The sequence below is a fragment of the Puntigrus tetrazona genome, chromosome 20 (assembly GCF_018831695.1).
Source record: "Puntigrus tetrazona isolate hp1 chromosome 20, ASM1883169v1, whole genome shotgun sequence".
NCBI lineage: Eukaryota > Metazoa > Chordata > Actinopteri > Cypriniformes > Cyprinidae > Puntigrus > Puntigrus tetrazona.
Window position 1 is genome coordinate 17,182,985 of NC_056718.1, and position 13,280 is coordinate 17,196,264.

Consider the following 13,280-nt stretch of genomic DNA (forward strand, 5'->3'; position numbering starts at 1 on the left):
TTAATGATATTTGAGGATAAGAAACCAAATTTTTGGAATTTATGTTAATTTCTATAGATTTAAAATATTTTATTTAAATGCAAATTTGACAAGTATTTAAACATTTAAATAGATAGGAATAGGTTGTGCATGCCCAAAATAGCTGACCGGAGGCATGGCAAATATGGCAGCTACGTAAACTGACTTTTCATGAAAGGGATTTTTGATAAAAAGTCATCAGAAATAGAATGCTTGAATCAAGAGGAATTTCAAGGAATTAGAAGCGGAGGAAACCTCACTAAGACCTTGGGAAGTTAAAGCAGGAGAGTACAGCAAGTGAAACTTACTGACACTTGAAGCGTGTGAAGCGGGAGATGATGTAAGCGTGGCCCCGGGCTCTGCCGGAGAGGCGGGGCTAATGACAGAGAAGAGTGACACGTGTGAAAGACAAGAGCGCTCGTGACAGACCCGAGTTGACACACTGCCAGTGGGTCTGATGTCACATCACGCTGACATTTTGAAGACACACAAATTTGTGTGTGCGCGCGCGAGATATTTTTCAGTCAGAAACTCTCGCACCAAAACGGCACAGAATACAAATACACATATATGAATCAGTACAAATATGAATCTCTAAAAATAAATAATACTAAACAAAGACGTTTCAAATAAATTCTACATTATATTCTATAAAATTTCTACTTATCACACAGTCTTGGAAAAAAATGATCACCGTTTCCACAAAAACATGAAGCAGCACAACAGTTTTTAACATTGATTACAAGAATATTGAATCATTTCTGAAGGATCATGTGATGCTGATGACTGGAGTAATGATGCTAAAAATTCAGCTTTGACATGACCGGAATAAATAACATTTTGAAATGCATTTAAAAATGGAAAAAAATGTGTGTTTCGGATCAAATAAATGCAGCCTTGATCAGCATAAAAGACTTCTTTAAAAATAAAAATGACTACATAATATAATCTGAAAAAAAAATCTAGGTGAACTAAGAGAAAAGTTTCAATGTGGAGCATTTAGCTCTTTTTTTGTAATCAGCAAACAACCAAACACACAACCATAGAAGCACACACACACACACACTGGATAAAGACATTAAAAGAGCACTGCTAAACATGGGCATATTAAAGCATGCACTCTGGGGGGAAAGACCTTGTTTTAATGACCATATTAACCCTAGTCATTAAGCTTGTCTACAGTTAAACACACACAAACACAAACACACACACACACACACACACACACACACACACACCCTTTCCCATTTAACCTAAACACTGACGGCTTCTTAACATGACAAATGAGTCCAGATTACCAAGTCAAGGGACCATGGCAACGATAACATTCCATGTCTGATCCCAAACACACATGTGTACACACACACACCAGCATCCTCAAATTCATTTGCACTCATTACATCAATAACTACTTCAGAATACAAGTAAACAAGGGAGTCTGGGACACGGATAGCTGCCAAATAAAGATTCTCAATTCAGACTGACAAAGCTGCTGTCCTTTGCCAAGTGAACAGTAAGCACTCATAGGGATTGTGACATTTTGTTGCCGTTAGGCTAAGACGAATGGCTAAAATTAAGAGACAAAAAATTCCACGGTCGTGTGCCACCGGGATGAGGATCTGAACACAAGTCACTGCGATGCCAAAGGGGTTTGCATAACACACGCAGAAAATGAAGATAACGCAGATCATTTCAATCAAATTTCTTTTAGAATAACATTTGGGTGAGGTCAGATAAATTTATGAAACAATTCGCAATTACATAAGTTGATAATTCGTCAAATAAGACATTTAATAGCAGCTTATTAAACAGCACAAATCACTATTGTCAGCGCCACAGCCGTGAGAGGCCTTGACCGCTTGACAGCATCTGTAATATCTGACTCATCGCAGATTGGGTGCCATTTCTTTGACGGGAAAGTCAATAAAAGGACAATCAATGATAGAAAAAGCAACAGACAAATGCAACGATCAATCTCTTTGCTAGAACATATAATTATCTGGTAACACTTTTACAATGTTATTTTTATGTATCATAATCTAACAATAAACAACTTTTTTTAAACATGATTTAATCATGTATGTTCATTTATACATACTCTTATACTATTTATAGGGGTCCACTGATACGTGTTTTTCAGGGCTGATGCTGAAATATTATTAAATGAATATATTTAAATATAATGAAACTAAAATTAAATATAACAAGAGCCCTGACGAACTCATTAAATGTGTTTAAATTACTTTATCGGCAAATCGGTTTTTGAAAGTGACCTATACCGATAACCATAAAAAGAGGCCAGGCTGATAATTGGTCGCTAATGTTTAACTCAAATTCAACTAATAAAATGTGTTGGTATATGTAGAAATTTTAATAAATTTTGGTAAATATATACTAACAACATTTTCTAAGTAATTGTTGTTTGTGACACTTTATTTTAAATTCTATAATTGATAATTAGTACAATATTCATCATTTATAATACGGTTTTAATTTGGCACTTGAAATAAGGAGTCGCAGCAAGTTCACATTTGTTTATGGGTCATGCTAATACATAGGGCCTAGCCTACAGCTGCAAAAATTGCTTGGGGGAAAAACTGTTTCTAAAACTTTTTAAATAAGGAAAATCTATACCTGCATATTTGAGAGCCAGAAGTGTAGAGTTGATCTAGCAATTCAGTAGAATAAACTCAAATATCCTATGTATAGGAGTGACCTGTTTTGAGCTTAGAGGTGGAACAATCCGGTGAGTTGACTGTCAAGGCAATTTGTGAAAACGAAGGCAAAAGTGCAACCTCAACATGGCAGCAAAAAAAACACAGCTCTACAGAATTTCTCTACAGCTACAATGATTTCTGTCGAGGGTAAGTATGTCATTTTATAGGGAAACCCGCCAGCAATTAAACCTGATGAATGTAATTGAGAGAGTTATCACATTCCACTGACAGTTAGTGAATGAGACAAAAAGTCCAACCACTTTCATTCTGTCTGCGATCAAAGTCATTTCCTCAATCAGACAACCGTGCAATAACCGTCCAGGCGCTTTCCACTGTTCACCTTTTTCTCTTTCTATGAGCTTTGACGTTTCCTCTTGGTGAATTTGAAAGGACGGCCCCTATTCCGCTTTGATAAAGTTCAACAATGCTACCTCGTACATCAGGGAGATAAACACCACCGCAACGCAGCACAAGTAAACAACAACAGAGAATCTACGGCTCAGCAAAACACGCAGCAGAACAAACAGATGCGAGACCTGAAAAGCAGCTCCTGCTTGGCAGAAGTAAAGTCATGGTTGCTATGGCGCTAGGCAGGATGGGCTGGTGTGCGAGTTAGGAGATGATTAGTTTGGGATACAGGGGTTAGAAGTGTTATATTAACAGACAAACACGCTTGCAATCCTTGTGGGCATGAACGAGCACAGCACAAAACCAGAGAAAAGCAAAAATACCCAGGTATCGACATAAATAAAGAGACGCGTACACCTGGGGCTAACTAGACTCTGGCTCGTGATATAAACCAGCGTCTGCTTCTCGGGAGACACGCGTGACGCCAGCGTTCCGTGGCCCGATGCCCATCGCTCAGGGGCCGGCTAAGCACTCCCAATCAGGATTTAGGCACTCGGAGTACGTGGCCTCCACGTTTCCAAAATCCTCTTTGCCTTCACTCAATCTGTTCATTTTAATTACTCCTCCTCCTTCAGGGCATGACTTCTCATTACAGATCCCCTCATTTCCCTTCCTTTTCTGATCACAATAAAGACACAATTAATTCATTTCATTGAGAAAAACAAAGCTATTGCCAACGCTGGAGACCAAATGTAGGGATAAGGCCAAGCAAAAGGAAAGAAAGCCACAAGTGAGACTCTTTTAAAGAGAAGTGAAGTGATAAACGGTGGAATTAAAGGTTAGACTTCATCCTTAATTTGCCAAACTAGTCCAATCCAAATATGCGACATGCCAAAAATGGCTCTTTCCAACCGAAAGCTTGATATTCTGTTGTTTTCCACGTAATAACGCTAATCAAGGACTGATAGGAAACTGGAACTGCTTACAGCAATCTTGAGGGGCCCTTCTGCTTTAAACCCCCGAAGATTGAAAGTTGCATTTAATTATTCTATTAAACAATTGGAGGAGTAATCCTCTTAAAGTGAAACCAAACATCTGATAGCATCTGCTTATATAAATATTCATTTGTATGATTAAAGTTTAGTGAAAGAATGGATTATGTGATTTGGTGGAAAATGGATTAACAGCATGTATTTTTGTAATGTGTGTTGAGTAAGATGAGGTGACTCTTCATTTGATATCAGAAAACTAACTATTATAGAGTTATATTAATGAGGAAAGTCTTTGATTCTGTCTATTCATTCATTCATCTATTTTGTCTATCCATTGGTTTGTCCATCATCCATCCAACCATGTTTCTTTGCTACACAAACAAAGACTCACTGCTTCTTTTAAACGTTAAGAAAACCTGTTTAAATAATTTCTCTTGGGAAAATGTATAAACAGGCTCCCACAACTGTAGGCGGATCTCAGCGGCAATAAACATTCTAATTCAATTATGTTCAGCTAGTATATTTATCTTTATCTCTTTGACTTTTGTAAACCAAAAGTTTAGCAAGGAAAATCAGAAGGTCATTCTCCTGTGAAAAACAATGACAGATTTAGAAGAATTTCTTAGTTCTTCTATATATTCAACTGTTGAATTTACTCCAGCTTCTCTGGTACATACAGACAGACAGAGAACACCACATAAAACGGCAGAATGACATGCTCGCATCCCCAAAGCAACATGAGGTGAGGCCAAAGAGCATGGTTAAGCAGGCAATCGGTAATCCCTGGACCAAATACATCTCATTCCTTCTCACACTCACACACACACACACACACAACTACACGTGTGAGAATAGTCAAGCAATTCCTATAAGCACATGCTAACTCGCAAAGGGCTGCGCTGTAAAATGAGATTACATTCACAGTGCCTCACAGAGGAAATAAGCTAATACTGAGTCAGAGATGTGGGAATGTAATAATATTTATGTGTGAAGTGTAAATCGTGTTTTGTGCCAGTGTGGGTATATGCATATTTTTCACCTTTCTGTTTGGCCAGCAGGCTTTCAGAACAGCTTGGCTCCTGAAGAACACCAGTAGGTGGATGTCTTGATCGCTGAGGCTGAATGAATGTTCTAGGATCTGCAGAACCTCAATCCTGGGTCGTACGGGTTTAGAATCGTCCCCACAAAAGGGCCGTAACCATGCCAACATGTCCTCAGATGTTACCATATTCCCACTGAAATAAACAAAGCATTACACAAAATTGGGGAAGACATTTTTTAATAAAATCACTTTTATTCAACAAGGATTACGCTGATGGTATATGTAGCTCAAATATTCAATCTTAGATATTTAAATATATCTTCTTCATTTTAATTCTATAATGTTACTTTGTTCCACACTGTTAAAGATTTAAAAAATTTAGCTCTAAAAATCTGACTGGATGAGCCTTGTATAAGCACCAATAAAAAGGTTATCGGATCAGATATCAATTAAATTTAATTTAATTTGATGTCATTTTACATGATTAAAACAATTGCTTACTGTAGTCATTACTATTAACATTGCTTTCTTTCATCATGCAAATTCAGTTTGTGCTTTATGCATTGCCAAACAATCCCTTCTGAATGCACCAATATATTCTATATATTATAATACTCCATATGTGTTCTTTACTGCCGTCTGTATACTACAACTACTAACTTATCCCTTCCTCTGAGGTCAAACGTACAACACTGTATGTTTCCAAAATAGTAAACGAGAACACTGCACCAAAGGAAACACCTACCCGCTCTGTACATTAGTGTGCACTGCTGCAACAATTCCTTCCAGCACCTTCAAGGGGTCTGCATAATCTTTCAGCGCGTCCTTGTCACCGCTGAAAACAAACACACACATACACACAACTTGAGTTTTGATTCAATGTCTCGAGGCTTTTAAGTGGCTTTATGGCTGCAAACTTTGTGTGTGTGTGTGTGTATGCTGAAGGATGGGATTTTCACACTGAGCAATCTTAATGCTCTTCTGCTGATGTTCTAGCTGCAGGGCTCCTCCCTTCTCCTCTGGCCTCATCTGTCTCCCTCCATTAAAGGTGTTTGTGTTATGCTTTTATGCATGAGGCCGCACCGCCTAATTATGTTTCTATTAATAATTGCTTTGTATTTTTACGCCAACATTCTCTTATTTCATTCCTTCTGCTGCAGTGAACACTTTGTCAGTCTGGTGTTAAATAATCTGTGGTCTCCGGAGGCATCTTCTTCTCCGTGATGTCAGCAAATGCTTCAGTGCTGTAGTTGTATGTTAGACTACACATTCTCTCTCTGGTTAGGAAATAACACAGGTCAATATAACATGAGCAGCGCTTCGTTGGGAGTGGCACATTTCTATTTTGTTGGTTCCAATTCATTCATGTTTCAACATCTCTTGTATGTTATATTTACTTCAGCTTTATTCCCACAACCGTATCAAATCGCAGTCAGCGAATGTGCTTTATTTTAAGACTTTAATGAGCAGAGCGCTATAGGAACATTTTTCTGCGTAGCCCTTGTTGTAATCTGTGCATCAGGTTTTATTGCTACAGCATCATTAAAATGTTCATGTAGTGTTAAACTCAAAGAATTGCTCTGACATTCTTCTGGTACTCGTGTTATAATCATTTTGGAGGGTTTGCTTTAATTCCAACGTAAATTTGCTCTCTTCCAGTCATCTCTTACAACAATCATACAAAGATCACAAAGATGTCAATGACTTTTCTATGACACTAATACTTATATTCCACCCACCTTATTATTTTAATGGCATGCCGTTCTTTTTAAACTTCATATTTTTCCTGTACAGTTTGAAGAACATGTAGCACATTTTCCAGAAATTCAGTAAGCAAAGGCATTTTTAACTTTCATAATAATAATAACAAATTTCCTGAGCACCAAGAGAGCAAAATGTAAAAGTTCAGCTTTGCCATCACAGGAATAAAATACATTTAAAACATATCATGAAAGAAAGCAGTTACTTTTAACTTTAATAATATTTCACAACATTAGTATTTTTACCATATTTTTGAATACATTAATGAAGAGTATAAAAAAAAATAACAGTAATAACCTGATTTAAACCCTAATATAACGAAGATCAACGGCAAGCCATTTTCAAAATATTTTAGCATCATCAATATTATGATGCAGACTGCAGAAATGTAAAACCTTAAAATTCACTAAACGCAACCGCGCACACACACACACACACACACACACACACACACACACACACACACACACACACACACACACAGCAGTGTCCTTGGAGGAACACTGTTTCTAAAGGATTATTTATACATGAAACGTAACCATAATCTTTTACTCCCCAGATATACACATCAATCACGAGCAGCTTTGTAGACCACAGATTCCACCTCCTTTTAAAAAAATATTTCGGAGTTTAAAAAAAAAAACAGGTTGCAAGAAAGCTCAGTAAACCCAAGAATACAGTTTGATGAAATAAACTTTGCAAAATACTTTGACAATTCCCTGTGCCCAAATCATTTCTTTGTTAATGATTCATTTGCCCACCTTTGCAAACCAGTAATTAGCAGCAGAAGACAGGAACACACTTTAGTTTTAAGCAATTAGCTAGAATATGAATCACTCCAGAAGAGAGAAAAGGGGGAGGCTGCCTTTGAATAAAAGCAAACTGTAATCAATCTTAATTTTTCTGACCATCGTTTTCTCTGATTCAGGAGACCTTCACTAATCCTGCTTGATTACGGATTGAGCTGAAACGTCTGATCAACACAGACTCACGAAGCAGGATGACTAATCAAGAGGTGCAGAAAGATGGGTTCCCACTCTTTGATGGTCTTGAAGATTTACAAAGAAAAAAAAAAAAAGTTAAATCTTTCAGAAGTATTTGGTTTAGCAGCCTATTCACAGCACATGAAAAATTTAAGGAAAAAAGTACAAATAAGTGATGAAAAAAAAAAGTATCATTAATAAAATTCAGCTGGAAGTATTGAATTGAATTATTCTGATGTTTTTTTTCTTTAACAATAGATAAATGGAAGATACTAATTTATATTATATATAATGAAATATAGATACATTTTAGCCTGTACTAAATTAAAATCATTAAAAAGTTTTGAATGATTCAAGTGAATTTAGGCACAAGATTACAATGGACGAAAAAAAAATACTTTGGTCATTTACAAAACATATTAGAATATGAGCTAGAAATAGTGATAAAATCTTACATCTTTAAGATGTGTGTATTAAATCTCTCTTTTATGATGCAACTTTGTATATATATATATATATATATATATATATATATATATATATATATATATATATATACACACACACACACACACACACACACACACACACACACACACACACACACACACACTACTGTCTCATTCAGTACTTTGAAATACTAGTCATTTATGCTGTCAGAAACATTCAACTAATAATAATAATAGAAAACTAAATAGGAATACTAGAGATGACTTTAGGCACCACAACATTCTAAATAAAAAAAATTATTATAATTTTGAAATTTAAAATGTACATTTAACAGAGTTAAATTCTAAACTTAACAATTTAACAAATGATTAACTAAACTATCAAGTGAATGACAGATGATGCAAAAGTAATGTAGTACACGGAAAAATGCTGAAAATGAGATTGCACAATTAAATATACAACAGTGGGTGACTGACTGCTTTAAAGTAATGCAGAATATAATCCAATACTGGCTGATACGGTCACACTCCATTATGTTACTGATTAATGTAAGTTTTTCCCCACATGAAGATCTAAACAGAAATAGCTGCAAGATTCAATATTGGAAACCTGCTGAATGAGACACCAAGTTAAATTATTAATCACAGCAACAGTTTGGCATTTAAAGGGTAGTTTGGTCAGAAACCTTAAAAAAATCGGTTTACAATAACTGCCCCAAAAAGTTTCACAAGTTGTGCTGGAAAATCAGAGATTGGTTCAAGAAATCAAAGCTAGCACTACCTGCTCTCTCTGAATTGCTAGTATTACTAAGGACACAGTGCTATTAAGAACCAGCCAGCAAGGAAGGTGGTGACCTCCTAAAAGCAGGAGATGAAAGGTAAGAAAAAGAGAGAAAGCGAGCTGTAAAGGAGAGAGATTAGAGGCCAGGGCAGAGGCCAATGCTGTGTTTAACTCAATCAAGCAAAAACACATCCAGCCTGACACAGGTTAATAGAGGTATAGGCCATAAAGACACAGACTGAGAGAGGGAAAGAGCGACAGAGAAAGCCGTAGTAGCAATGGTATAAAACGGATATTAAGAGAACAGAAATCAGCCAACTGCAGCTCATCGTACCTGAGAGCCGTTATGATTCGCTCCACTGCGTCCTGGACTATGGTCTTCGGCGACAGGTCGCTCGTTCCCACGCTGACTGCGAGCAGCTGCTGGATTCGTTCGAGGGGCTGTCCGTCCATGGCCATTGTGACGGCCAGATGGCGCACCTTAGATTGCTCGGATCTGGACAGGTCATAAATGCGACTGTACTTCTGCAAGAGCTCCTAGAACAAAAAAAAATTAGAGAAGAATACAAAGACATAAACTTCAAATCATGCCGGGAAAGCATTACTCTCTTCATGTTTCCCATCCTTTGGCAGTAATCAATGAGTAATATGTGCTGAGACAAAAACAAAGCTTTAAGAAAGACAAAGAGACATACAGAAGCGGTACACCTGAAGACAAGAAACAAAACTATTTGTTTGGTTGCTGAAAATCGTGAGGCACAAGCTCAGTCACACACACACACACACACACACACACACTTCCAAACCTAGTTAGCGCCCTACCAAGACAGTTTTTTAAGGGCGTCATAAGAACATTTCTGGCTCAAAAGCTATTCCTTAAAATTATTTTGTTTCCTTGCATTCCACTCAGGCAAGTACTGTCATTTAAAAGTTTGGGGTCAGTGAGGTATTTTTTTTTAAATATTAAAGAATTTAGTAACAATTTATTTTTGCAGTTAGACCTATTAGTTTGCTTATTAGAGTGCATATTACTAGAATATTAGCTATTTGTTAGTGATAATTATTAATTATTAACATATTAACGCCTTATTCTACTTCAGTAATCCTACCCAATGCCTAACCTTAACAACTAGCTAACAAAAAATTAATAAACAGTAAAATAAGAATTTATTGAGGGAAAAGTGGTAGTTAATAGTTAACAAGTGACATTAAGCATGTATTTAATCAAACATCCAATAAAGTTTAGAATTATTATTAGTGCTATAAAGCACTTAAGCACACCCAATACACAAGTTTTTCTTGCATGTGTGTGGGCACTATGTATATGTATTATGTATATATAAATAATCACAAATAAAATATTTACATGTTTACATGTATAATTTTTGTATTGCAATTTTTTAGTGATGAATCATTTGATAGCACTAATTATTCATTTAAAGATATAATATTTAATGCATTTTCTATCATGCAAATTCAGCTTTGGTATTAATGATTTTACTTTATTTTTTGCTTTAAAATTCTTAATAATTCCGAACGATTGAATGTAATGTACTTTGCAGAGTAAGCAATCTCAGCATATTATTTATTTCAAAACTCTGCATCAAGATGAACAATGTAAAGAAAACAACAACAAATACATATTTTATGGTCCGAAATCATTTAGTAGGATTATTTAGCAAATATTAGTATTTATAACTATTAGAGAACTGCTCAAATAGCTTAGCACCATGCTAACGTACAATAAATCAATCGTTAGTCAAATATCCATCAGCTGTTCTTTTCAAAATGCAAAGTTTTAATGGAAAATCAACAACATGTTATTGTTGCGCTACTGAAAACGTCGTTTTCTTTTTTCAAAGCATGTTTTGTGAACGCATTTTATAGATTGCTATTGCTAATGATTCATCCGACCATATTTTGTTTGACTCCAATCATTTTTAGTCTTCATAAACCTGCTCCTACAAGCTCGCATTCGTCTGCATTCACTTTTAAATGCAACGCTAACGTCTCAAAATCCAATCAACAACCCATGGGTGCAACCAGATCCAAGTTTTTCTTTTTCGATAATCTGTTACTCTCGTATGTACACCACTGTTGATTTAAGTTAGTAGGATTGCTACTTTAATTTAGTGTCTCTCCTAGGTTGCAGGCAGCAAGGCAACTGGAACAGAGATTTACACTGCAGTTTCCACGATCGTGCACATTCCTATGGGAGCACGTTGTGCGACACGGTGAAGGTGTGTCGGTAATGAGATGCGGCAGTATCTGCTCGATAAGAGTGCACTGTAAAAATGAATCCATATATTTCCATATACAAATGGCTCCATGTGTGCATTTAAGAAACCACAGGCTGACACGGACTGCCTGCTTCTATCCTGCAGACAGGACACCAGCTACAAACCTGCCAATCAATCACAGCCACTGTCACACAGGTCAGGAAAGTGAGAAATTGTGAAGGGGGAGGAAAACAGCATGAAAGAGAGAAAAAGGGCAAGCAACATGGCCACTTAGATAACATTGAAAAGAACACTTGATTTTTTTTTTTTTTTTTTTTTTTTTTTAAACAGGCTCATTTTCCAAATCTCCCAGAGTTAATAAGCAGAGTTTTTTAATAAGTTGAGTATTTTAATCCATTCAGCTGATCTCCGGACCTGGCGATAGCACTTTTAGCATAGCTTAGCACAGACCATTGAATCCGATGCAATGGCATTGGTACAGCAGTAACATTTAGTACATTTTGCTACTGTGTGTTAAAAAAATTACCTCTTGGCTTGTCTTGAGTGACAGAGGGAAGGAATGGCTCAGAGTCTCCAGATGGGCAAGTGACTGCTGTATGTGAGTGAGGGCGGAGTCAAAGCTGGAGGCGGAGTTCTCGCTTCTGTCATCGTTACCCTTCTTCTTACTCTTCTCACTTATGCTTTTTAGAGCCTTCTGTGCACGCTTCGTGATCTCCAGCCTGGTCTCTACAGAGAGCTTAACACATACAGAAAACACATTAAGGAATATTATAAATCTAAAGAGTTTAATGTCAGTTTAACAAATACGACAAAACCTTTTTCTATATAAAAGCAGCTATTTATTTTCATATAAATTAAAATAAATTATTATAATATAAATATATAATACATTATCTATACACTACCATCCCAAAGTCTGGAGCCTATAGAATTTTTTTAATTATTTGAAAGAACACACATTTATTTAATCAAAAATACAGTAAAACAGTGATAACTTTAAATATAATAACAATCTATAAAACCAATAGTTAAACAAAAATCTATGTATTGTATTTATAATTGAATACATTTTGGAAACGATTCGAGTAAGCTGAAAATAAATGTTTTCTTATCGATATTGAAGACAGCCATGTCAAACATTTGGCTCGCACTGTTCCTTCCATCATAAGACACAATAAGTCCTACATAGGAGTACAATAGGTTTTAAAAAGTGAGGTCTCCAAAGATCCTGAGCACATGCCAAATTTACAGATCAGCAGTGTATGTAAATATCCCTATCATCAGACAGGTCTTTAGTAATACAATGTCCTAAATATTTAAGCAGTTACACACTTTAAGGACATTCCCAGAAAGACAGAGGTCAGGGAACATGTCCTCCCTGCTCCTTACAATCATAACTTTATTCTTTTTGGCATTATATTTAATATCAAAATCAAAAGGAATATAAACAAAATTTACTTTAATATACTGACATTTTGGTAACACTTTACTTTAAGCCTTTATGCATGATGATTTCTAAAGCATTTTTAAAGAGTTGAAAGAAAGCATTATAATCATTCCTAATGTGCATTGTAATATCTTGTAAATGATTATAACCGATTTTAAACTGCACAGTGTAACAATGAATTGATAATATATGTATATTAACTGTGGTTACAATTATTCATGAGATGAGTAGAATACATCATAAGGTGCATGACAAGGCATAATTAATGCATTAAAAATACTTTTAGAATGCATTATACATAAAGGCTTTAAGTAAAGCGTTTCCCACATTTCATTACATCTACAGTAAATTATTTTAATATTTTATGGAAAATATTATTTTTGTTTATTGCAGTTGAATTTGATTGTTTACCACTTTTAACGATACATGATTCAAAACTATAATTTATACGTTTTCCACCAATTAAATGACTGACTAGTGAAATTGACTGGTTTATCTGCAC

The 13,280-nt window shown here is 35.7% G+C and overlaps 1 protein-coding gene across 2 annotated transcripts in view; it reads right to left on the bottom strand.

The window, feature by feature from the left end:
• nbas (NBAS subunit of NRZ tethering complex) overlaps positions 1 to 13,280 on the bottom strand; it is a 134,550-nt gene that overhangs the window by 30,642 nt on the left and 90,628 nt on the right. For both annotated transcript variants that reach the window (XM_043219622.1, XM_043219623.1), the window contains exons 45-48: positions 11,858 to 12,067; positions 9,426 to 9,628; positions 5,863 to 5,952; positions 5,115 to 5,310 (exon numbers count right to left, since the gene is read on the bottom strand). In XM_043219622.1, coding sequence (XP_043075557.1) covers positions 5,115 to 5,310; positions 5,863 to 5,952; positions 9,426 to 9,628; positions 11,858 to 12,067 — 699 coding nt within the window. The remainder of the gene's footprint in view (positions 1 to 5,114; positions 5,311 to 5,862; positions 5,953 to 9,425; positions 9,629 to 11,857; positions 12,068 to 13,280) is intronic.